Source organism: Astatotilapia calliptera, chromosome 12, assembly GCF_964374335.1.
Source record: "Astatotilapia calliptera chromosome 12, fAstCal68.1, whole genome shotgun sequence".
Classification (NCBI taxonomy): domain Eukaryota; kingdom Metazoa; phylum Chordata; class Actinopteri; order Cichliformes; family Cichlidae; genus Astatotilapia; species Astatotilapia calliptera.
This window is the reverse complement of record NC_137433.1, coordinates 29,075,257-29,101,947: the sequence shown is the minus strand read 5'-3', so window position 1 is coordinate 29,101,947 and position 26,691 is coordinate 29,075,257. Positions and strand designations below refer to the sequence as shown.

The 26,691-nt window shown below is 39.1% G+C and overlaps 2 protein-coding genes across 6 annotated transcripts in view; both read right to left on the bottom strand.

Annotated features, from left to right (window-relative positions):
• The window catches only part of LOC113034381 (rho guanine nucleotide exchange factor 28-like), a 44,578-nt gene extending 25,255 nt beyond the window's left edge, over positions 1 to 19,323 (bottom strand). For 3 of the 5 annotated variants that reach the window (XM_080308836.1, XM_080308835.1, XM_080308837.1), the window contains exons 1-10: positions 19,198 to 19,316; positions 18,333 to 18,365; positions 15,008 to 15,149; positions 13,813 to 13,922; positions 13,401 to 13,587; positions 9,953 to 10,136; positions 8,772 to 8,973; positions 8,395 to 8,470; positions 7,102 to 7,148; positions 6,454 to 6,547 (exon numbers count right to left, since the gene is read on the bottom strand). In XM_080308836.1, coding sequence (XP_080164962.1) covers positions 6,454 to 6,547; positions 7,102 to 7,148; positions 8,395 to 8,470; positions 8,772 to 8,973; positions 9,953 to 10,136; positions 13,401 to 13,587; positions 13,813 to 13,922; positions 15,008 to 15,149; positions 18,333 to 18,365 — 1,075 coding nt within the window. In that variant the 5' untranslated portion in view covers positions 19,198 to 19,316. Of the gene's footprint in view, positions 1 to 3,196; positions 3,452 to 6,453; positions 6,548 to 7,101; positions 7,149 to 8,394; positions 8,471 to 8,771; positions 8,974 to 9,952; positions 10,137 to 13,400; positions 13,588 to 13,812; positions 13,923 to 15,007; positions 15,150 to 18,332; positions 18,366 to 18,467; positions 18,555 to 19,197 lie in introns of those variants that run through there. The other 2 variants (XM_026188890.2, XM_026188898.2) reach the window with 2 other exon arrangements.
• Positions 19,324 to 19,611: 288 nt separating this feature from the next.
• On the bottom strand, positions 19,612 to 26,555 carry utp15 (UTP15 small subunit processome component). The gene is made up of 12 exons (XM_026188901.2): positions 26,373 to 26,555; positions 25,697 to 25,808; positions 25,102 to 25,194; positions 24,754 to 24,938; positions 23,754 to 23,932; positions 23,267 to 23,392; positions 22,282 to 22,417; positions 22,003 to 22,087; positions 21,654 to 21,809; positions 21,404 to 21,505; positions 21,090 to 21,223; positions 19,612 to 20,304 (listed from the first exon to the last, which is right to left on the bottom strand). Exons 2-12 carry the CDS (start codon positions 25,784 to 25,786, stop codon positions 20,004 to 20,006), a joined length of 1,587 nt encoding a protein of 528 aa, XP_026044686.1. The 5' UTR covers positions 25,787 to 25,808; positions 26,373 to 26,555; the 3' UTR covers positions 19,612 to 20,003.
• Between the last annotated feature and the right edge of the window lie 136 nt (positions 26,556 to 26,691).

Genomic DNA, 26,691 nt, shown 5'->3' with positions numbered 1-26,691 from the left:
TTGAACTGCGAAACTACCACCATTACATTACATTACTTGTTAACAAAAGAAAAAAAGTCATCAGTCTGAAGAAAGAAAACTTGTAGAGGAATTTACATTAAGCTGAAGATTCAACAGAAAAATCTAATCACACCAGCAGCTGGTGCATTTCTGGTCGTAGTAACCAGAAGAGGAGGTCTCATTAGCACAGTTACATTATTAAGCTAATAATGACATTCGCACCTTGCCGTGACCGAGCTTTGCCTCCAACAGTGTCTTTGGCACTGCTGTTTTAAATGTCAGCTCATCAAGCAGTTATTAAAGCAAGACTCAACATTCTTCTTTTAAAGTAAATCAATAGTTTATCCATTGTGTCCAAGCTGCCAGCACTGCAGAATAATAATAAAAAAGGCATTCAGCAACTGTAACAGTGAATAAATCAAAGAAGAAACTGGCTGTGCTTCCTATATGCTGCAAGTTAGATAAATATGAGAGGCAAGAGGGAGCTGAGCTAACACTGATGAGGACACCAGATGATTCCCATTACATCCATGTTAAACATAAACGAATTAACCGAAGTTTAAGTACTGCAGCATATACAGAGACGACTGCACATCACTCCAGGACAGCCAAAGTTTTTATATCTCTCAGCGAAATTCTTACATTTTTACAACCTGATTCTCCATTGTTAAAAATGTCTGGATTCTCTTAGTTTCACCTGAAGAAATTATACTGTATATGAACCTCAAACCAAATTCACTGTACCTGCGCAAAGTCACATAAAACTTTCTGCTATGTAGAAAAGGATTCGTTTTAGTCCAACATCAAATCCACAGAATGGGGTTAGATTCTGGATGTGGGTCAAACTGCTGTTTGAAAGCAGATATAATTTCATATAAACCTACTTTAGGGACTTGACAGACAGACCTAATAGTTCAGGCTCTGGGCAGGGTCCAAAGCCACAGCTGGCTGCTGTGGCCTCAATCATTCACACACCTCTGACCCATAAATTCTGGCTCAGTGAACATTACTGTCGGGCAGTGTGATCTGTGTTTAACATTAGTTAACTGGGGGAATAACAGAAGCAGGGTGTTCATATTGCCAACAAGTTACAAAAGCAAAAAGTAATTCGTCCTGCTGGAAAAGCTGTCTTTATTCCCGAGGCAGAGTAAGCAGTCAATCAGCTGTGACTTGAAAGGGGATGTTTTTTTTTAAAGAAAAGCAGAGCAGTATGCGGATCTATTTATGTAGGATTTCTGCTCGCTAAAAGTAAAGCTGAAGTGATGTGATATTCAGAGCATGTCCCTTAGTGAGAAGCAACCGTATACAGTAGCAATGCCTAAAGTAGCAGCAGCGAGAAAAACAGAGACCGAGAGAGACTCTATAGCAAAACAGACAAAGACAGCAGTCAGTGCCAGGTTTCCAGACCAGGGCAGTTAAACACAGAGAGTGACCCTTCAACCCATGCACACCCCTGGGAGAGGGAGACCGAGGTAGGCAGGATGAAGAGGAGGGGGAGGCAGCGCAGCCACAAGGCTTCTTTCTCAAGGTTCACTCCTTTTAGAAGCTGTAGGGCAAAACATAAAATTCAAGATAAACATACAATAACAATGATTAATCGTATAAACACCTAGGCTTGCTTATTATAATTATAAATGGATTATTTGTTCATGCTGTTCCTTCTTTTATGATGTAACTTGCTTTACAAGGACCACACTAAACAGCTGTCACTTTGATGAGAGCTGAAAGTAAAATAACAAGCCAAGTCTCAAAGAATCACAACAGGAGGTCTTATTACCTTATAAAAATAGGGGAGGCATTTATTTAACTTTGGTGTTCGGGACTTTTAAATCATTAGAACAATTGTCCACCAACATCCACAAAACCACTCTGAGTTATGACACCTGTGGTCAAACATCCCAATCCAAGCATCACAGGCCCATTGTATTTACAGGAAAAGGTGAAGCCAGAACGAGCCGTGCAACTCTCAGAGCAAAGAAATAAACGTCTGCCTGTGCGCACCTGAAATCACATTTCACTTTGCAGGTGTATTGTTAGACCAGAAAAAAAAGAAAGTCGAAATCGAGTAGAAGCAGTTCAGTTCAAAAAGTTGATGCAGTGCCACCGTTTCTGTTCCTCATTGAGAGAGCATGGGCCAGCAGTGTGTATAAAGCTAGCCTGTGTCAATCACAATTACAAAGCAATAACATAGATAATCTTGCAGAGGTTTATGGTGAAAGATGAGGAAAAGACAACTGGAGCTGAGCCATGACACAGCCGTGGCAGTAACATAATCTTTCCCCGTGTCTGTCTCTCTGATCCTAACTCCCTCTCTCTTTCTCGCTTCTCCCAACAAACACAGAATCACTTGTACATAAGCAACGGACTGTTTAACCACTCTGGTTTAATCATGCACTATTTTTAGCATTTAATTTAACTCTCCCATGACTAACAATGAAATAACAAGTTTTTATGCCAGGATGAAGTATTAACCAGATTTTGGTTCCGTGCCTGATAATAAACCAATACTCAATTCAATCACAGTCACTCTTTCACTGACACCTAAACAACCAATTAGAGCTATCAAGTGCAGTTCCCTGAGGCTAGGGATATGACCGCACATATTAAACAGTGGGCCTCCCATTTGCACTGCAACCTAGCAGTCACATGAGGCCACGACTTCTCAGCAGGGTTTAGATGCACACAACAGTTTGAAGATGGCGAAAGCCCCAAACCACTCAATCAGCCTCGAGTGGACATCTGACATTCCCCAACATACTGTCAGGTATCAGGTTACATCACTGGTAAACATGCAGTTAGCTCTCTCTGACAGACTCGGTGCTGCAGTGGATGTCTGTGAGTAAGAGTGTGTAATGGGAAAAGTCTAATTTTAACTTTATTGTTCCACAGTGAATGGTGAAACATGCCTGCCAACAGGGCATTTAGAAGTTAAGTCCTGAGTTTGCCAGAAGAGCTGCCTAATCTGTGTTTAAAAAGTTAACATTTTTCACTTAAAAATGATTCCACATGTTTTTCCAAATCTTTTTTGTGTCTGTCAAACACTGCAGACATCAACATGTCAGAAATGTGTTTTAAGGACGTCAATGACAGTGAAGTGAAAAGTGAATTAAGATTTGTGGACACTCGCAGAACTATACCTGTCAAAGCGACAGAATAGCAAAACTACTTTTAAATATGGTTTTTAATGCTGCGTTACCTTTTTTCCCCATCTTCCGGCGCATCCTCATCTTGGGAAAAGAAGGCCAGGAGTAGTTGAAAGGGCAGTCGGAATCAGAGTCCATGAGTTACGATCTTATAGAAAATCTTCATCCGAACAGTTCGATGTGTGTGATGAATAAATGAGCAGTTACGTCTATTCCCACATGGCTGAACAGACTGCGGACTAGCTGTAGCACTCACTCTCCTTTTTTTTCCCGGAGCCCTGCTGCAGACACTCTGACACTTCAGGAGTGAGCCAGCATGTTCCCCTCTGTCTCCCCCAACCACCCCTCCCCCTAAACTACTCCCCTTCCCCCTCCACAGCTCTCAACCAACTGTCCAGCAGAGCCGGGGCTGAACTCTTTCTTTTTGAGTTTCCTCTCTGTCTGCTCTTCTTACATCTGAGCAAACTTTTAGGTAACTAAGTCAGTCTCTGCCTTCTTTGCTCATATACCACACACGGTCATGAGAAAGAGGGAGCGAGATATACACATGCTGACAGCAACAGAGGGAGGAGGGTATTGACAGCTGAAAGGAGGGACTGAGGAAGGGAGAGAAACAGTCAAATATAGGAATGACTTTAGAACCGGCAGCGAAGAGAAACATGAAGCCAGACTGCTTATTGAAAGTGAGTCTCAGACATGATAGAAATCATTAACCCTGTGAGTCCATAACTGTCTCGGAGAGATACCAGGCTGCATAGCTGAACACTACCCAGTTAAAAGCACTGGCAATTCATCCCAAATATGCCTAATGCCATCTGAAGAGAGTCCTTCTCAATCACTCCATTCTCTCGTTCTCTATATTTTAGCATGTCAAAGCCCAGCTGAGAGGGGAGGAGGGACTGCCAGGTTAGCAGCTTCTCCATGGAGACAGCACAGAGAGCTGCTGCTGTTTTCTTCATCCATGTTTCCTCCTCTTGCCAAACTGCAGGAGTACAGTGCTCCAATTGCATCAGCACAGATACAAGTGAAGATCAGCAAAAAGGATGGTAAAGAGGATTTACAAGACAAACTGGACAATGGCACTGTGAAAAGAGGTCAAGCATGGGTTTACAAATGCACATAAATGAAGGAATGTGAAAAACAGAGAGAGAAAAAGGAGATGAGATGGGTTTTGCAGGCAGAATATACGCGAAGAGTAGAAAAAGAGGTACACTGTGACTATAGAAAGTTTCTGTGTATGTGCATGGGGAGGGGTGATGGAGGGTGTTGGCACCGGGCTAGTGAACATTAATGCTGCCTTTGTGGGGTCTGTGTGAGGTTTAATCCTTTTTTCCATTCTCCAATTAGATCCCACAGTCGGGGTCGCAGACTCTTCTCTGCGCTCCTGGTGCTGCACTTATCGTTTGTTGACACCCTGCCAAACTATCCATATCATAAATCCCTTTCTCTCACAGTTTCCCCCCTATTACACACACACACACATAAACACACACTGCTTTAACACTCCTCTGCTCTCCTTTCCCTGGAGATCTCAACAAGCTGCTGGAAAACTGCATTCAGCAAAGCCCTGGCAACCCCCATTCAACCACAAACACCCCCTTTTTACTTCCCTATACCCCTGTCCCACTCAGAGCACTCTTCCCTACTGAATTCTTCCAATCAAATACACAAGTGAACACACACGCACACAGAAACTTCTTCCCTCTCCTCAACTGTGGAGGAGAGCAGCGCTCCTCGGGATGAAGTGGCCTTTGCTATTTGTTCGCTAAACTCACATTAAAATGCTGACCTGGAAGGATGTGATGGGGAATGGTATGTGTATTTGTCTGTATGTAGGCATTTGGGTGCAAGAGTGTGTTTTGGGTGGGGTATTTAAATATCGGGGGCATTAGGAAGGCAGAGATGGGAGAATGTGTGACTGAAGAAGACAAACAGTCCTTTATCCCTCTCAAAAAAATCCAAATTATCACATGAATCTTGAAAAGAGTAAAACCTTAAAAAAAAAAAAAAAGTTTTCTATGTACATACAGTCATGTCAAATAAGTTACAGTAATCTGAAATGGAGACAGGAAAGATGACATCAAGAAGATAGGGGAAAGATGACAGCTACATTCGAAATTCCTCATCCCTAGCTGAAGCGCTGGATACACAAGTTCTGTCTGTGTACTCGATGACGCCTTCGCTCAACGTATGCAGCCATATTGTTAGTGTTAACAAACAGACCAGAATCACAATATAAGCTTCACTACTTCACTAAAAAATGTAAAAACCTTCTAGCCACTCACGATACCTGACAGGCCTGGAATGTTTACTGAAGAATTTAAATTCTTTAAGGGTCAAATGAGCACCTTTATCCCAGAAGAATGGCATGTATGAAACCTGAGTCATTTCCAGTCTGAGCTGTGTTCATTCAAACATAACCCACTGAGGGGAAACTTGTGCAAAACATCATTCAAGTGACCAATATTATTTGATCTGAGCCACAGAAGGTGATTTAAGGGGTCAAAAGAGGGCAGAGGGAGGCAGACATCACAGGCTACACGAAAATGATGAAGAGCTTCCACTCAGCTAACAAACACAGAGAAACATGCACACAGAGGACAAAATGGCTTAACCATTTAGCATGAAAAACTACACTCACCACAGGATGCTAAGATTACAGATGTTCAGTGCCAAGTGTTATAAAGTCTGAAGCCTTGGCTTGTCACCACAGCATTCTTACACTGAGGCATCAGTCTGGTCTGCAGTAATACCAGCCAATTATTAACCCACAGGATGTTCCCACTCTCAAATCCTTCCTCTTGCAATCCAGGAGTACATCAGAGTGAAGCCACCTTCAGCCATTTAGTCAGGAATTGGCTTGGTTTGTTTCTGGCCTCCTGTCACTACTGGCAGAAGCAGGATGACTCAGGATGAAGTGTTCATTAAAAAAGAAAAAAGAAAAAGATCCTGCTCGGTTCAACAATAACTGTAAACACAGAGTGACACGACTAAAAAAACTTCAGGGAGAGGGGGGCAAGACAAGCCAGGGGCCTGAAATGTGATCCTATAGTCAGCGGGGACAGTCGGCAGCCATAGATGATGGTTAGAGTTCCAAGTTCTGTTCAGGAAAGGAAATGTTTCCTGCAGTTTGAACTCACTCAATAATTTGAAGCTACTTGGATAACTTCCTATGAACATAACAGCACCTAAAACAACAGTGATCGATTCCCGTCTGCACAAAAGTTGATGTACCACAAACTCTACAATTAAAACCACAGCTAAAAACGGACTTCTAAAAAAACAAAATTACTTTGAAAGAAAATCTTACCAGAGTCAGACTGTGAAGGCTCGTCTTCTTCGTCCTCCTCATTCAGACAGAACATCAGCGGCTCCTCGTATACTTCGGAGTAGAAACTGGGAACCTTTAACGAAACAGCATGCACATTTCCAGCATACCACAAAAACCGAAAAAAACGAGTAGAACTAAGTAAAAAAACACCAGTGTTTGGCGAGTGCCTAGGTGTGTGAGACAGATCAATTAGTTAACCATCTGTAACACATTAAACTGTTCCTACTGGATGACAAGAATCATGTGCACACACCACACCTCTCAAAACACGAAACACACACTTGACCGCTCACAAAGTCAGCTATTCAGTGGTGTGTGCAAGGTGCCAAATCCAGCACCTTGACAATAAGAGTGAAAAAAAACAAACAACAACTGTGGAGCATTGAGAAGCAGACAATGCTCCACAGTTATTGTAGCAGTGCTTGCCACTAGCTGGTACAGATGTTCATGGAAAGTGAATAAGTGTGTTTAAAATGCCACCTGTAATAACATATTCAGGAAAATTGGAAGGAACGCCTCTTGTTGCACGGAATTTGTCAAGAATATTCAGATCATATTGTAATCCATAGACTTGTACGCATGTGAATCCTTATAAAAATGTTTTACTGCCGTGCGTTAAATACTTACATTCTCTTCAACGGCAGAGTTTTCTCCATTTATGTCAGGATACAGTGCTGAAAAAAAAGACAACATTTTCAGACACAGCCATCAAACTTCAAAAGAAACACAAGTAAGCACAGATGCTTGCCAGTTTTTAATGATCCCACGTAAACGCAGGTTTTTGTTTTCTTTTCATAAACCTGGGGGATTTATTTATTTTTACTGTGTGGCCTTGATCTCCATTTTCATTTAATTACCATGTTCATCCTAGATCAAAGGGCACGGTGTATGATGGCTTACCAGTAACAAGGCAGAAATACATGGAAATTAGTGTTTGGGTGGTTTGATTAGTGGCCTTGGGTGATGTTGAAAAATGAAGGCAGGATATGTAGCAGAAGTGGCCCATAAAAGATAGATAGGCTGGAACAGAGTTTCAGAGAGAAGAGAAAAAGTAGTGCCAGAGCTTGAGAGACAAAGACAGAGGGACAAAAAAGAGAAGGATGAAATATTTCAAAAATAAAAACAAAACTAGCTCAGATACTGTCAAAGATACTGTCAATCACACTAGTGATGTGGCTTGGGATCTCAGTGGAATATGCCAAATACTAGTGGGTAAACTGCTTTAAAATTCCCTACTTAATGTCCACAGGCCTCATGTAGGGAATTTTTATAAGAATTTTTATGCCATGCTGAGTTTTCCTGTAGCACCAGGAACAGGTCAAAGTTTTTATTCATCTATTTAAATATCCTTAAATATCCACATTTAAAAACAAGGCCTACATCAGATTTGAAGGACTCTTTATTTTACTGAGCTTCCTTTATATCTGCTTGATGAAGTAGTAAATCCATCCTCTACTCTTTATCCAAATCTACCACTGGAAGGAATGATTAAGCAGACTTGCCCAAAACTTCCCACATTTTATTTTATAAACAAAATATCTTCAACTACCTTGTTTTTTAAATGATTATGTTTGATGAGAAATACTTTTAAGCAGAAAGTTTTGAAGTAGACTGTTGTTATTGTTTTTAATTATTTCCCTGATAACTGACTAACGATTGATCATCTATTCAGCAAAGAAATGACAAACCACCACCTTCATACAGTTGACTTGTTTTTTGCCATATCTTTGCAGTACCCACAAAGCCCAGATGAGGGCAGTCAATTTCTACTGAAGTCTACATGACACCACAGTGTGTAGATTCAATACAGTGAAAAATAGCAAATCATCTCAACATGAAAGAGGAGAGCTAAGACTGCATGGTTTAGTTTAATCAGGCCTCCAAATCCCACAAATCAGACAGATTGAATGTGTATGATACCACTGTCTGCAGGATCATCCACTAGTTCTTCCTTCCCTAAGATCGTCTCCACCCGCTCCCTCCTTAGTGCTTTGATCTGTAGGAGAAAAAGCAGCATTTAAATCAAAAGATTCGGTAAACTGAGAAAGTATTGTATTTATGGGTTTTGATTTTTCTGTTTAGTTAGTTGCACACCTGCTACCTAACCTTAATTTAATAGTACCTTTAAGAACCTTGAACAAAAAAAAAAAAAAACATCCTCAACAAAAGCTTAATCTGTAATTTTTTTTGTTTTGCTTTTATATAATTGTAATCAACTACCTTTTTCTAATTTATTCTTGTGTTTACAAATATCACCTTTACAATCTTTACGACCATCATAATATTGTTCTGCTCACCCCTCTGAGGAAGTCCTCATCTCTCAGTCGCTCTCTGAGAAGCAGGATGTCAGCATGTCGGCTCTCCTCCGAGCTCCACCTCAGGTTTTGTCTGACAGTCAGAGTCAGGTTCCCCATGTCATGACAGAACCTAAGCAGGCGAGATCTGTCTGCCCACACCTGAGAAAGACCAGCGGGAGGTGTAGCTAGTGGATTGGGTGGGCTGCAAAACAACAGAAAAAAATATTAGGCATTAGGGTTGATATTTCGAATACTGTTTTTACTATTTTCCCAAACTTCTTTAACATATTGCATATCACATTTACTGTCATTAAGTGCATATGATCTGGTCTTGTAGGCAAAATAAATTAACCTGTAAGGGTGTGGATCCAGTTAGAGGTGGAGTTTTCAGGTAACACAAACAGGTGACATATAATAACAAAATGCACTTCATCACTTCAATATAATCACAGTATTTTGGAAATTTAGAAATGGATGGATAGGATAATAGCAAACATAAAACTGGGTTGTGTATATAGTTGAAGGAAAGTTTTCCCTTAGTGTGGAGCTGTCATGGTTCTGGGTCCGTTGGACCCAGCAATTGAGTTCATTATGTTTTCGTTTACTTTGGCATCATGGATTATTCTTCATGTTTCTCTGGTACTTTGTGTTTCAGTTATCTTGGTGTTTTGTTTTCTCATTCTCTTGTTGTGATGATGATGATGTTTATTATTAGAGTTTCATGTTTCTGTTATCCATGTTTTAGGAATTGTGGTTTCATGTATTATTTTCTGTCCGTGTCTTTTAGTAGTGTTTCCTGTTTTATTGTGGAAGTCGTTGTCTTAGGTTAGTGTGTGCAGCTTTGTTCCCCCCTGTCTCGTTAGCCCTGATCTCTCCCAGCTTTGTTTCCCTCCTGTTGCCCTTTCCCTCATTACTACCCTGTGTATATAAGCCCTGTGTTTTCCCATGCTCTGTGTCGCGTCGTACCCTCAGAATTTTATCACCAGCAATAAAGCTAAGGTTCTCAGTTTCAATTCAGTCTCAGAGTCTCGCATTTGAATCCTCCTCTCCATCCGCCTGCACACAGAGCCCTGACAGGAGCACAGGAAACTTCTACCCTGAATACACAATGTTTTATCAAAACAGTCATTCATTTGTCAGAGTCTCTCCTGGAAGCACCTCGTTAAAGTTTATAATCTTACTTGGAGAGCAGCTCCAACAGTTCAGTGTTGCCTGCTGTCTGTGCCAGCTGCAGCGGCGTGACTCCATTTTCGTTTGGCAGATTGACAGCCATCAAACCCCCAGGCTGGCAAAGCAACAGCTCTGCAAGTCGACACATACCCCATCGAACAGCTAGGTGGAGGGGAGACTCTCTGGGACAGTGCTCTGGAGAATAGGGAGAAAAATATATTACAATTTTAAAAAATGACATCTCTGAAGACATGAAAGAATGCAGCGGGATCCAAGACAACTGCTTAACCAGGAGGAAACTAGCATGTCAGAAATCTGGATAACCGTCTAATTAGGATAACTATCTGAACTGTCACTAACTGATTTCTATTCTTACACAGCACTGGATCCCTCTGGTCCACTGACCTATTTTAAGGCAACAGAAGCCTTTTAACAAGATCGTGACAACAGACAGTCTACAAATGTGACGACTTCTTAGATTTGTGTCTGCCATTTAATGCAGTCCGACAAGATTTCTATCTGTACCAGATAAAACTGCTCCAGCCGAAAAACATTTTACTCTCTAACAAGTTTTTTTTTTATCTTATTACTATACCTTAAAAGAGAGAATAAGTTTACATTAAAGTACGTTAGTTAACTCCGATATAAATTACAAATGCTGTCTGAAAAGAATAAATTGCAGGAAAAATATACAAATATAACAGAAGGAACACTTGGTATCACTTAAAATTGTCATCTCATCATAAAAATGGTAGTTTTTTTTTTTTTACATTGTGATACCATACAGTTTGCCCTTTTTACTGTAATGGGTAGCTGTGTAAAGATTAAGAAATACCCGCAGGATGATGAGAAATGAGTCAAGCTCTGTGCAAGAGCACTTAAACTTCAAATAATTCAGGACTGTATCACCTTTTCAGAATCACAATATTTCTAAGCTGAAAACTAGGGTATTTCCCTTTACAGAGGATAAAACATACTTTAGAGAAACTAAACTGAAACTTCAGTCCCAAAAGTAGAAATAAAGAGAATACACCTGTGACTTCCAGTTATACTAACTAAAGAAAAGGTTTTTATAAAAGAATCAGAATGGTCCCATGTTTAGTTTTTCTCTTCCTTTTATACTTTGATGTTTCTATCACGATGCATAAGTGCATCATGGATTTACATGGGTTCACAGTGAAATAAATTACCAGCGAAAGTAAAACAAAAAATAATTATTTCAAGATTTTATACTTTTAAAAGAAGAAATAGTAAAAACAATAACTAAAAATATCAGTTTTTATATACTTGTAGAAGTAATGAGAATGAGTCACAGTACAACTAATTAGGCTGCTGTGAGCTTCCTCCTGAAATAATGCCAAAGACGGTGCATGATGTGAAGAATCTAGCTTCATAAAACAGACAGGAAGCGCTTCGTACTTAGCATAAGGCTTACCAATTGAAATCTTGAGTTTTTGTGACAGCTCATTCAGTATGAAGAACATTGCATAACAACCTCTGTGGAGAGAGTCCAAGAAAAAAAAAAGTCCTGGCTTGCTGTTCAGCACATTGCTGCAAGATTAAACTTTGCTAATGAACATGAAAAGGTGCCTGACGAATACTGGGTGAGATACATTTTTACAGCTCTGACTGGGTGCAGCATGAACTTGGCCAGGACTACCAGAGTAAATACACACAGAAGAACCATGAGCTGACTGTTGTTATGAATTGGTGCTATAAATACAATATATAAATAAAACTGACTTGAATTGAAAAGTTGAAATAATGAGGCACAGAGGTGACAGTGTGGCGAGTGCAAAAGATGTCAGGAGATGACTTATAGATGGAGCCATTAATGTCTGAAAATTAACCAGAATGCTTCCTAATAAAATGACTCCTAATCTCCAGAAACCTGTCAGGAGAGGAGTACTAGGCTTTATCCTCTGACAAAAATCCAAAGTTCAATGACTGAATCAGTAAAGATTTTGAAGACTTGCTCAAGTGTGTTGCCACCTAAATCCAATAATAACATGTGAAGAGAAAGGCAGAACAAAACAACCTAAGAAAGAACAGCTGAAAAAGAATGACAGAATCTCTCTCCAAAAATGTGCAACACTGGCATCCATGCCAGGATTTAGTGCATATTTGAAAAGTAGGGTGGACAGAAGACATACTGTAAAAATAAAAATGCAAATGTCATGAAAGCTGCACTGACTACTACTGACTGTACTGACTTCCTACTGTGCAGCTTCTATTTTTAATATAATGAATACAGCCATGTGAAGAACAAACAGCTTTCCATGCAGTCCTGTGAAAGACTAAGGCCACACTTGTTGCTTCCATAAGAACTAAGAGAGTGTGTAACAGTCAGGTGTGACTGATAAAATGCACTTCATTAACTGATCATCAGCAACTGTGAACAACAACAGACGTTTTGGCATTTTGCAGGTCCGGAGCATTGAAATGCACGTTAATACAACGCTACAATTTTTCTAGTATGCTCAGTTTAAGAAATGTTCTCAGGAAGAACATGATTACCTCCAGTGTCATCTTTTGTCTTTGTGACAGTAACAAGGATTTGTTAAGATGTTCCAGTGCTTTTAAATTTTTATTGAAAGCACTGCATGCAAACAGTGAGTACTTAGGAGATTCGGGGATTGATCATTGAGCTGTATTAAGCATCGGCAATAGAATGATGTCATAAGCAGTGTTATCAAATTAACTGCAGACATTTAGAGAGAGACGTTGCAATGAAACAGACTGCCATAACTATATTACAGCTAAATCTAGTTTGTTATTTATGTAGGTGGCCCTACACAAACACTCAGATCATACAAACAGATGGTGGCATCTAGTAAACTTGGTGGTCAGCACACACACAGGCCACACGCAAACACACAAACACATGCTCGCTCAGATTTATTGAGCTCTGCCTAGGGCTACTTCCAGATGGAAAGGCTCTATTAACCACATTACATGCTGCTTAATTGGCTTTGATGAATTTAACAGAGGAACACGTTGGACCATGTTCACTTCCGATTTCAGCCTGGTGAGCATGGAAAATGGGAATAATGGCTGGGGAGAAGGTGGGCAGAGGGGTTGCAGAGTTGAAGAGTTCAACCTCCTGGTATAGTTACCAGGACAGTGCTGAGTGATGCATTATGACAAAGGCCGTCAGCTACATTTCTAATCTATAGCTGTCCTCTTTTTTGTTTTTTTGTATGAATAAACGTGTACATAATTAAATATATTATCCTTGTCTGTAAATCCACTCTTTAATTAAAACCCCTCCCTCTAACATGACATTTTCCAAGCTACAACTTTGTTTGGATAAACAGAGTGTACCATTTTAAGAATTTTCAATTTTTTGTATTTTTAAATACATTTTTTCATGAAATAAAAACTGCATTTTATGTGTCTTTGATAAGCATAACTGTGTAGGAATCCCTGTTCTGCAAGATAAGACAGTGCAGCTCTCACCGTCTCCACTGTGGCTCCCGAGTACATTCCAGTTTGGGGGGATATCGAGGTTAGCCATAGCCAGGGCCACTCGGTGATCCATAGCCCAATGGGAGCTCTGCTGGCCCAGGTTGAAGAGGCTGCTCAGCTCGTTGTGATCCGTGGAGTTCAGACAATGTCCATGGATTACCAGGTGCTCTGCGAGGTCCTGTAAGGGTGCCAGTTGTGAATAAGATACAATCAGGTGTAACTGAAGAGCTCTACAAAACATTATTTTCACTGCTGCCTTTGTATTGGAGCGTTTCCCATTCCAATACAAAAATGTCTGTAGAATTCTTATCAATTATATATGAACTAAAAAGCACGTGCACAAGAAAAAACTGTATTAACATGTAATTTTTACCACAAGCACACTTTTTTTGGCTTTTCTTACCTGAGCATCATCATGAACATACTCTAATGAAGCCTCGCCTACCCAGGTGAGAGGTATAGTTTCAGAGCACAGGTATGCCTGGACAGAAACCATCTCTGCCAGATTATGGCCTAAGCAAGCACAACAAAAGTTATATTTAACATCAGTTAAATAAACAATATCTTTTTATATGGTGGAACAAAAAACTCCAAAAGTTACAGATTTTTTTGTTCAAACTGTGTTTAATAAACAGAAATAGAAGCCCAAAAGGGTGAAAGGAAATCTATCAAAAGGATTTATGGTTTGTGAGAAATGAGTCAACACTACAAAAACACACTATGGTTACAGGGCTTTAAGAATGCCTCCAAGCCCTTGGATATGTTTGAGTATCAGCTTTTCTTTTTGGATGCTAACAAAGGCACTTTTTGTTTTCTGCATTTCTGCATTGAGTTAGTATGTTTGAGAGTGCAAAGCCTGCAGGACTGCCTGTTGTTTGAGTCAACCTACACAGAGGCTCAGTAATAATGACATATTGTTCATGGAGCTGTTTCACTCCTATGTGGAAGCTGCTAAGATTCTGCACCCTGTCAGACCTCAAGCCACTGTAGGGACATGTTTATGTGTAAGCCAAATTCAAATACATACTTCTTTTAGGTATTCTGATATATAATCGGAAGTGAAAAAGTGGAAAAACATGGGATTGCTAGAATATACTAATGTTTGACGATGGCTTCGTAAAATACCAAAATACGGCATTAGACATGAGAACATAAAATATTGTGCAAAAATCCTAAAGCACCCGTCATTTCTTTACATTTTGCTTCCAAAGAGCCAAACTTTCATGTAATTTTTATGAGTTTTCTTTAAGCAATAGCTTCAGGATATCCAAATAAGTCAAGGTCAAAAGAAGTGGAAGGCCTAAAAAACAAACAAACATTAAAATGGAGGAACACTATCTGAAAACCATGTTAAGAAATAGGCAGAAAAAAAATTGAGCAAAGTTGTGACACAGGATCCGAGAGAAGCATCTTGTTATTCAGTTGATCTAAGAAACCATCCGAAGGTACTGAAACAGTGAGGAAACTATATTTCCATGTATGTTCGCTGTATGTATTTCTAATTTTCCTAGGAAAATACAAAGAAATAGAGGGTGATTTAAGACTTTTACACAGTCTTAAATCACTGTGTAATTTACATCAGAAAGTCATAAACATACCGGGCACAATAAAGCAGAGCATGACATCACTGTGAGCCCTGGTGACATGGATCAGTGTGGATCCTTCCAAAACAATGTAAACCTCTGCATCTTCTGGCGCAGAGTCAAAACCATCCAGCAATGCAAATACCTTTGCTTCGCCCTGGGATAAATGAAGGTGGAAGAGGTCGAGAGGAAAAACAAAGAAGAAAGACGCTACCGATCAAAAAAATACATCTATTGTTAAGTATACAGGCTCATTTTAGAGCAAGACTTTATTCTGATTCTGATGTTCTAGATTTCTGTAAAGTACACCAAATCCCCTGATAGCATTCCTCTCGAGGGTACAATAAACCATCCCTCCTCAATAAAAACAGGAATGCCTTAGCGCCTCCTCAAAGACCTGTCCTGATCCAGACAGGCTACAAGACTTTAGATTTCTCATTTAAGGCAAAAGAAAGAATGATACAAATAAAAATAATAAATAATAATAATAATAAATAAATAAATCGACTAGTACACATCTAAAAATAAGACATCCTATAACTGTTCTGTTAATTATATTAAAACAATACAAGTCTTTAAGGATCCCAGAAATCTGATTTGCTGAGACCTTGAGGTTTTATATATTGAAATAATATTTATGTTATATTGAAAGCACAAGCTATTCATTTTTTTAACTTGTCAGCCAAAAAGTGGCAAGCTGTTCATATGGCAATTGTGAGAAAACAGCTGCTTATTCACACTTTCAGTAAATATAAACAACACTAGCATTTAATCAGTCTTCTTAGTAACCACTTGAGAAAGTCTAGCACTCACTCTTTACTCACAAGTACATATAAATACATCCACTATGTTCTTTGGCTAGTTGCTACTTTTTGCAGTCTCCAAAGTTTTTCAACAGATTTCTGCATCTTTGCACATTTCTGGGTCCATGCTGTTGTCTTCATGTGATGCTTCCACTTTGAATACGTGGTTATAACTAATGCAACCAAAAGATTTCAAGTATAAAGGCTGAACATGAACTAGCTTCACTAGCTACAAAATAAAAGCTTCCCAGGCTAGTTGTCTTTTAACAGAGCTGCTGCTTTTTCACCACCATCCAACAGTCACAGGGGAAGAAATCTATTGTAGACAATATCAATTTGTCCACCTACAGTGGCCTTAATAGACCAGTGTATTGAGGCCACAAGACATATTGTGTGGGTTATTCTTGGAAACCTATCAAAAGACTGACTGAGGCGGGAGTAGAGGAACAGGCCTGAGGCAAAAAAAGCTGCAGCCAAAATGTAGGTCCTAAAGGTAAGGTTTACCGTGAAATGCAATATACATTACAGATTAGTGTAGCTGGCTTAAGAGTGTATTTTCAGTAGTCTTTCTTTTGGCCTCAACAGCTGACCTGATTTCTCATGGTTAATACAACCAGAGGCTTTTTGCTTTCACTCCTCTTATTGACTAAAATAAGGACACTTTGAGTAATCCTGCCTCCATTTCTCATTGTCTCACCTAATCTAACCTTTGCGTTCACTTATTTATTTCTTCATGTCTGGAAGATTTCTATTTGACCACAAATCCTCAAACGTCAACCAGGCTTCTCCTGGACCCTCATTAAGACTCTCTACATCTGTATGATTGACCAGACCGTGACCACTAATGGTAATGTGGTCACTAAATGAAATACTGGAAATATCTGTTGATAATGCCAGAGGCAGAAGAAGAATGGATTGGAGCAGACTTTCAAACAAAACTATTTCTGGTGCTTTCAATGATATGAAGTGTGCCAGTGTGGCCATATGCTACTTTTTACTTTGTCTTGCACCTTGAAGGATAGCATATTATTATGTGGATGTGAGCACATACACCAATCAGCTACAATATCAAAACCACTTGTCTCATACTGTTTAGATCCAAGTGATGCTGCCAAAATAGCTCTGACTTGCTGAGGTATGAGCATGAGAGCTCTGTGCTTGTCTTGTGGTGCCTGACAGGGATGTTGGCAGCACATCCTATAGGTCCTGTCAGTTGCTGGGTGGGCTGCCTCCAAGTTTGACTCGACCAGTTCAGTGATTCTGCTCCATTTACTGTTACTCAAGTTGTTTTGTTTTCGCAAAGGGGTGTGCTTGGTTTGTTATAATACTTAGGTTAATGTTATGTTTCAAAAATATTATCCAGAAAATGCAGAAATCCAGTGTCATACACTTGGTCAAATGCATTGTTGTGTTGCTAAGTGATCTGCACTAATACAACAAAGCATTTTTCTGTATGTGATCAAATTATCCTATAAAGTCTGCAAAGTTGCACCTGAACAAATCAACAGACTTCTGGAACAACGTCTTTTGGACAGAGGAGACCAAAGTGGAGATGGTCATAATGCACAGTGCCCCATTTGGCAAAAAACAAGCACAGCATATCAGCACAAACAGCCAAAGGACCTGGGCACATTGGAGTCATTGAGTGGAGCATCTGTATGCCAAAGTATTCTAGAGTCAAACTGTCCCAACAGTTAAAGATTGGCTGAAACTGGGTCATGCAACAGGACAATGATCACAATAGTAACAGACACACACTTTCAGACACATGCTTTTGAGTTTTAAAAATTGTAATAACTATCAGGAGCATGACATTAGTTATAGATTACTGAACTAAATGTGAGCAAAACATCTGCCTTTGATCTCGAAAGGAGCATGATTTTTCTTGCACTGTTTGGCCACCAAACCAATAAAAATAATATTTGACCAAAGTCATGCCCTGTTTGTGTACAGCTTAATCACAGGCAGCAGGGGTTCAAAGGGTTACCATGATCAAAAACGCCACATATCAAATACACAGCAATTACAATTTCTCTTTCATCAAGTAAAATACAAATAAAAAACATCACTGCGAATGAATCATGGAGTTACCAATTTGGTAGGTAGCTACACAAATGCCAGGATCTTATTGTCACCTATGTGCTGATAGATGTGTTTATTTTTTTCCCTGAGTTACTTTGAATTAGCGTTCAACAGCAAAACAAACAAACAAACAAAAAAACAACAACACAGAAATGATTTATTCATATGTCTGAAAACACCATTTCCAACAACACAGTGAAAGGGTCACTGGGTTCACATTTAAATAAACCGTACAGAGAAACTACAGCTAACATGATGAACAGACATAGGAAGACATATCAGTCACACCCTTTCAGACACAGCACAATCTGTCAGTGACTTTCATTTTATAAACAAGGATGCTGATCTCTCACTGAATTCCAAACTCAATTTTTAGAGATTTTCCAGAGGGAAAACTAACTGTTGAGATTAATTTAAGAAGCTGATCTAGGCTGCAAACTGGGGCGCATACTTACATACAGAGGCACTTTTCTTCTGCTCAGTTCCATCTGCAGGGAAGACAAACATAAAACAAAAAGATAACTGAGAGACTAAAATGAAAAAGAGAAAACACACTGCACACTTGGAGTGGCCATGTGACTACCCATTACCTCTTTTGTTATTTTGGTTATTCTGCTTTTTCCTCTGATCCTGAAGAGATTACCAAACCTTTTATGTGCCGTGCTGAGTCAGGGGTCCTGTGATGAGACAGGATAATCTTTTGATCCCAAGAATAATGATTTTAATGATGATACTATTCTGCCTTGGTGTGTTGAAGCACCGAAACGCCAAATGTTCCCAAATCTGCTGTGTGTGTGTGTGTGTGCCTGCGTGTTTAGTAGGAAATCGATTGGATTTCAGCCTGCAGGGTTCAGATCGGTTCTGTATCAGTGGTCACTTCCTAAACTGGACACAATCCCTGTAAAACAACTATTTTTAAAGAAAAAAATTGCTTTTTTTTTTAATTACTGCATTGCATTTACATTTAAAATGGTATATATATTTTAAATAACATTAACTAAATATCAGAGTGTCAAAGGAAAAACAATTTAAAGGGGGTAGGGGGACTTTGCGCTATTTTGTAAATATGCTAGCTATATGACACAGCAGAAGTGCTCATCCCAGTTGGGACGTCAGTGGCTATTTCTCATAAAATATCCTCCACCTATCTTAAGGTGCAATTGTATTTTTTCTTGATGGCTCAAAGTCATTTTACTTATTGTTAAAAGCTTTTTAAATTACGCTGTTTTGGGAGTCTTAACGAGTTAGCAAACTGTCAGTAAGACTGCATGCAAAACACACACTGAACTAATTCCTCAAGTAAAATATTGACGCACCCACCTGCACAGGGGCTCAAACTCCGACAGAACCTTGGCAGCACGCTTATATGTGGGGGAGAAAAATCCCTCTAATTCGGATTCATCCTCCTTTTGCTAACTGCTAATTCAACTGTCCGTATTTAGGCTACAAGTTGGGAAGGGGTCGACAGTCGGTGCTGATGCGCTTGCAGACTGAGCCTCAGCCTCCACTGACACAGCATCCTCTCCTGTCTCTGTTTAAGCCTTCGGTCTTCCGTCTGCTTACATGCAAATTCCTCCTTTACGAGTGAAAGTTCAGTTTCTTTGAGGTTACAGCGCCCCCCAATGGAGGGCGATAAAACTGTGCCAGGCTATATAAACAAAAACATTCATTTTAACAATGGAAATTTACTGCGCCTGTTGTTCAAAGCAATTAAACAATTATAATCAGTCAGTGTGGAAATGGCAAACGACTTATTTTTTATTTGCTCATGAAACGTTTACATTTACATTATAAAAATACACACTCACAGTGAACTCAGCCACTACCATGCATACAGACTCGCATTTACAATTCAACTTGCAATTATAAGCTTTCTAATACAAGAAATGCTTTGCTTTACATCCACACATTCAGATATTCTTCATACAGTAAATGTATGGTCTCTCTGATCCTTATTGTGCTAGTCACACTGAATTAAATCACCAGAGTGAGACTGTGGTTTCGTCAGTCTCTTAAAACTTGCACCTTTCTTTTTCGAAATGTCCTAGACAGGAGCTTTGCGTCTGATGCTCCATTAAGAAATGTTTTAAAGGTACTTAAACCCAGTCTAAAGTAGCTTATAAGTCTCAGGTGACCTGCAGCTGTGGTTTTGAGGTGCTTGGTTCTCCCTGAGTCAGACCATTCGACCTGCCAATGCCAGAGCATGGCACCTCCTTTCTTGGGAGGGAGGAAGCAAACATTGTGTCCAACATTCCCAACACCTCCAAAAGGTCCTTCTGGAACTCGATCTCTCTCTTCACAAGGTCCTGCAACCGCAGCAGCTGTCGGTCCACCACGGGTGACTGGCCAATGACTGACTGATAGATGTCCAGGATCATCTCGGCTGCTGTTACGAGGACAGGAGTAAATCTGGCATCAACCAAGTTCCTGGATGAAACAGAAAAAAAAGAATGAATGTGGGAAACATTTTTCTGCATGATCTGTTGTACAGCTGCAAACTATAAAACTCAAAGCATTCAAATCAATGAGCCAAAACATTATGACTTCTCTTTTGGTACTTTTTGTGCCACCAAAACAGCTCTAACCTGCTGAGGCACAGACATAGAGCAAGCTAAGACCTGATTTCTACTTCCATGGGGAATCTTTGTAGATTCCCCTACGACAGAACCTAAATATGCAGCCACTGTTGTTGCACTGTTGTTATGTGGTAATTACCGTGTGGTTGTGTCCCATGTTTTATATGGGGTACTATCCATGATAGAAACAGAAAAAGAACAAAAAACGCTGGGAGCAATGGTACTTTCTGTGAAGCATTTTCAGAATTCAGACAGCTATTTGTAAATTCTACACTAGACAAAAGATGTAAAGTAATAGTGCGTATTTTAGAACCAAGTGTTGACCTACAAATTCGTAAATCACACTTACATCAGTCAAAGGGGATTTTTTTGTGCCAAAGGTTCTTTACCCTGAAACGGGTACTTAAAATAAAAATAAAAAACTCCCTAAGTTCACTTTAATTCCTGCAGTGCAGACACACAAAATTGGAGAGACGTCTTTCAAGAATTAGAGGAACTACACAAAAGTGTCTGTGGTCCAAAAGTGACCGATCAAATAATTAGTGTAATTTTTTTTAGACCTTGAGGCTGTTATTCACTTCGTTTGTGAGGGGTCATAATGCTAACATTATGGCTCAGTTTTCTCTGGCATCTCACCCAATGATGAAGTTGAGTAACTGAGAGAGCCCTCGTTCATCCCTTCCTGCCAGTGCATTCTTCAGTGTTCCTCTTCTATCCAGCTCCTTTATAACAGCCACGGTGATCTCAGGCTTTCTGAATCTAATATATGTCTATAAACAAAAAAAACAATACCTTTGAACATTAAACACAATAATACTTTAAACTTTTATTTTTCCAAAATAACTGCACATACTGTTGTGTACTGCCCACTGTAAAATGAACAACACGGAGACTAAAAGGCACCTCAGCAATGATATAATGATAACACTATAAATCAATAAATTGCATACCCCCAGAGCTGTATCCAAAGCCTTGGATACGTTAAACCTTTGAAGTTGCTTGTCATATTTGGCCAAATGTTCTTTGACAGGCTTACTGACAAGATAATCATCCTAGAGAAGAACCAAGAATTGAATGAATCAAGGGTGAGAAATCAAACAGTCTCATGAGTCAATCTGATTTTGTGTTAACACTTAACACTTTGCATTACATCTGAGAATGATTTTCACACCTTCTACGTGTTACTAATCGTGAACTTGCCTGTTTAGGGACATAATTTTTCCCTTTCACAAAGACACGATACGATGGACGGCGCCTCTGTTGGCCAGCTATTTCCTTTGAATCTTCTTGGTTTTTCCTGTGTTTGATACTCAGAATACTGTTGGTCATACCCACAACAATGGACGCATCATCCGGCTAAAAAGAAAAAGATATTCAGAGTTTTACTTTTATCAATTAAAGAAACAGAATGAATTCTTATAGCTGATCTCGCCCATCTAAGCTCACTTTGGTGGTGTATTCAGTGAATGCACTTCATCTACAGAAAGGTTGAAATAGTAAATAAAATATATATTTTAGCAACTAACAAAGGCTCAAGTGCATGACTTACAGCCAAACCCAGACTGAGGATAGAAGCAGCATAGTCAAAGTTGTGGACCACTTTGTAGTTTGTTGTGTTGTACACCTTCACGTGCCTGAAAGACAAACACGGGATATGCATTAAATCAACTTTCCTTTCATGAACGCCCTAGGTACACAGAACAAAACCAAGCACATGATTTACACATGTACTATTAACTAAATATTCAGCATTGTGACGTTTGATTCCACCAGTTAGAACATTTCCTCTTTCTTTGTTATGACAGACGTGCATGCGTTTGACATTTACCTGTCAAGAGAAGCTGACAGCAGTCTCTGTCCGTTGCTGCTGAGAGCCAAACTTGTGACAGTTTTGTGATGGTTCTTCAGTGACACCAGAGGCTGGCCTCCTTTTAGCAGATCCCAAACCTTCACATGGCGCCCTCCTGAAAAAAAAGGGATTGAAGGTTTTTTAATGCTGTGGTTAACCATGATTAAATATAATGTAAGGTTTGTAGATGAGGGCACGTAATAAAATAAAATTATTGTAACGTTTGTCTGAACTGCAGCCACAGTGAAGCATGAAATGGACTGCTGTTGTTGCCCTATGTTGTAGTCCAAGAAAATTACGTTCTAAATGAGTATTTAACAAGTACTAAATAAGTACTCAACACAAGTTAGTTATTCCAAGTAGTTGCCATAGCAGCTGGATAATTTGGCATAGATTTTGCACCAGATACCATTCCTGGCACAACTTTCCCATTTATTCAGCCTTAGAACTGGCACATAAGAATGAAATCATTAAATCGCGGTCTATGATGCTTTTCCTTATTTTCTACAATATATGTAGTGTTAGGATGGTGGATGCTCATATTAAACATGGCCAAAGTTTCAAATAATGAAGTCAGCATATGTACAGGTAATCCGTATAGGCAAACAGACCCAGGTTTCAGCCGGGTTTAAGTGGTCAGTTTTAGACAGTTTTCTCCTACTCTTGTGTCGGTCATCCTTCAAATTGTCATTTCATAAAAGGGTTGTGAGCACAGCAGCTCCATCCATCTACTAAGAAGAGTACTGGCTTAAAGGTAGGCTATTCGTAGCCATGTCTAGTTCCAGACAATAGATTATTACTAGGGGCAGCACCTAGGCCCAGTGCAAGATAAACAAGGATTATTTTAAACTGCAGATGACTAAAAGTATGCCAACTAATTCCAGGAAGTAAAAAAGGTGTGAAGCTTAAAATTAGCTCAGCAGACAGTCAGTGTTTGAATTATATGAATTATACTGGTGACTACCTGCAGACACAAGAAGTCCCTCAGAGGGATAGAGGAGGACACTCTCCACTGGCTGGCCATGGTCCATGGTTATCACACTCTTTTCCACTCTGGCATCAAACAGTTTCACTGTGTGGTCATATGATCCTAGAAAAAGAGCATCAAATGTTAGTCACACAAAATCAGGCCATCTGCAGCGTCACTTGATTCAACAATAGATGGTAGCATTTGGAGTGAGATTATGTAGTTTTTCTGCAGTTACTGACTTTGAATATGAATTAGTGTACTTCTGTCTTAACATTACATTAATGAGATTACTGTTCGTTGCTTGAATCCTCCATTATGTGGTGCAGGAGATGTTTTTCTTTCATTACATGACTGTTGGTAAAAATTGCACTCGAAATTGAAATATAAAATGAGTGTGATTGATGCCAACAGGGCAAAATGTTAACTTCCTGTCCTCCTCTCGATATTTCCACACACAATTAAAAATGAGCTTCTATCTCACCAGTTATGAAGAGATCTCTGTTGAGTTTGCTTGTGACACCACAGCGAATATAATCTGTGTGCTCTGTGTAGGTGGTGAGCTCAGTGGCATTTGGAATGTCCCAAAGTCGACAAGTATAGTCATCCGACCCTGTGAGGATCTGGTAACGATCTGAGGTGAAGTCTGTTAAATGTACTGCTCTGGGAAAAAAATAAAAAACAAATGACATGATTAATATCAGCTCACGTTTGAGACTGCACTTTTATAAGACAGAAATACAGGCTGTCAGAATTCTTGATGTCATCATCAAATTCAGTCGATGGATCACTCAAGAAATCATCATTCAACTACTCCTTTACTAAAAAAAACAACCTCATAAGACACTGCCAGCTCATCAGAGTCAATCAGACATTTTAACAGGACATCAGCATTATGGTTTTAGTGGTAGACCATTGATTTCTAATGTGGAGAGTATCCACCTGGTGGGTCATAAAAGTATTGCAGGTGAACAGGTAATAACCAATAAGACTAAAATTAAGTTTGAAATCGTCAAAAATGTTTGAATAAACAATAAAATAAATCATCAGCAATGGTCATTAGTAACATGTTTTGATTTTTACTTTTGTAACTACCGGTGAAAGTGACATAAGGAAAGAAATTAGGCTGCTGAAAGTAAGAATCCTCAACAATTCACTCACATTTTATTATTAAAGATAAAAACACCACACAGCAACATGCTGTAAACCACAAACTTTAAATAGTGATGATTTGTTTTGGTTCCTTCAACATTAGTGCTATAGAGGCTATATGTGGATTTGAAAGTGAGCAAAGAAAATGTGATACACAGGCATTTCCTCCTAACTGCCATCATAGCCAATTAGATGATAGTTAGAGTGCCAAGAATAGTAGTAACCTCAAAGTGCATCAGCAAATTGAAATTAAGCTTATTTTGTAACCCTTCCTTTAAATTCTATGACAGAACACTTTGTCACAGTCAGACAGAGGCTTGCGTAAAACTTACTTTGTGTGCCCTTTAAACAGCCTGAGGGCCACCTTGCCACTAACATCAAATAGTCGCACGACAGAGTCCTCACATCCTGCCACAAGGAGCTGACCATCTGACCTGAACCTCCCACAGTAAGCTGTATCCTTAAAACGGGTAAATGACTTGACAGGCTCCTGGGAAAATGGCCCATAAATGTGGATCTGTAACAAAATGAGTGTTTGAATTAGAAGACATCTTAAACACATCCTGCATACTTAAAAGTTTATTACTCATTAAGAAGCGAGTATAAGCCAGAATTGTTAAAGTGAACCCAGATTAAACTGAGTGGAAAATTCTACATTAATACAAGCAAAGCTAACATACTCTTGTGAATGCTGTCACAGCAAAATTATGTGGAGTCACCGGGGAGAAGTCTATGCTTGTGACTGCGCCAAATTCTTTTATCTGGACTGGAGCCTGTAGGAAGAGAAACAAAGTAAGACGAGAAAAGGATTTAAAGCAATTATTAGTAAATGTCATCCATCCATTTTCTTTCCGTTGTCTTATCTGATATCACTAATCTGTTTCAGGGCTAACATGGAGACAACCAATCAGGTTAATATTAAAAAATATGGTCAATTTAGAATCACCAGTTAAGCATGTTTTTGGACATATTACTGTGAGGCGAAGTGCAAACAACTACAGCACAGTGCCAAAGTAATTAAAATTAGTCATTTTCTTTCAACATATTTTGTTATTTATTCATAGTCCAATTCCAAAGTCTGAATATGCTGAAGAGTTAGTCTTCTGAAAAGTGTAACTCTGTTATTAAGCTATTACATTGACAATGACGCATTACTGAGATAGAATGGTCTTAAAATAACAAGTTTTAGGGGACAATAAACAAACCAAAATAGTGATTATACCATAAAGGACATTTTTAGTTGATAATAAACCGCATAGGAGAGAAAAGTCTTACCTTGTAGTTTTTCCAGTAGAGTGTGTCTTGAGTGACTTTCTCTCCAAGTTTTGGATAAACTTGAATTTTTGTGGGTTTAAATGAAGCCATTTCTGTGCTAATCACTTTACGTCTGTGAAGATAAATAAGGGATAAAAATAGGGATACATATTTACTCTTAAAAACTGCAGGTAGAAAAACAAGAACTCCTTTTGTGACCAACAATATCCAAACGTACATTTCTGTCTAAAACGGTAAATTCTATTTCGATTGTAACAGATTAGATAACATTAACATGATTTTGCTTCAGTTTGGGAGTACAGCAGAATTCAGAATGTGACAGTATCACTGTGATTTTTCAACAACATTTAAACAGTTTTAAATTAAACCTTTTTTCTGTTCAACGCGGACTGTATTGGAGTGCTCTCCACCTTTTACTTCGAATATTAGACCTTCCCGAGATTGGAACTGGCGACCTAACGACTTTACTTCACTGTAACGCGTTGTTGTACATAACAATCGAAGACATGCAGTTTTTCTCGAATAGCTGAAAGTTTTACAAAGTTATTACATTCAAATCAAACACAGTTAATTACTCGGACAGTGGCCCAACGTGTTCAGTAAGGCACAACTTAGCTAGCACACTGCACTTTAGCCAGCTAGCATTTTCTTTAAACTGAGCTCTGACGGTTCTCACCTTTCAAGTGAAAAAGTCCAGAAGTGCAAACGTAGTTTTTTCTTATGATATGCTGAAATTGGATGATACTGATATTGGCTGTCTAAGTAAACAAAAAGTTTCTCATGTTATCGAGTAATCACGTTGTCTCTCGTGAACAGGAGGACGCCATGACTACATGCGTGACTACTTCCGTTGTGGAATACCGTAAAATGTTCACTAAATGAATACTTAAAGTGAAAGCCTTTATATTTATATGTAATTTTGTTAATATATGTGATTGTAATAAAGCTAATAGAACGATAATATTTGGATATTAAGTAAATATATGTATTTTTCT

What these genes read in the sequence shown, in the direction of transcription:
- utp15 (XM_026188901.2), bottom strand. Translation starts at nt 25,786, where the DNA reads ATGGCTTCATTTAAACCCACAAAAATTCAAGTTTATCCAAAACTTGGA. An exon ending in CTGTGACAGCATTCACAAGA is followed by an intron (nt 24,939 to 25,101) that starts GTATGTTAGCTT and finishes ATTTTGTTACAG; the next exon opens with ATCCACATTTATGGGCCATT. An exon ending in TCCTCAGTCTGGGTTTGGCT is followed by an intron (nt 21,810 to 22,002) that starts GTAAGTCATGCA and finishes TTTTCTTTTTAG; the next exon opens with CCGGATGATGCGTCCATTGT.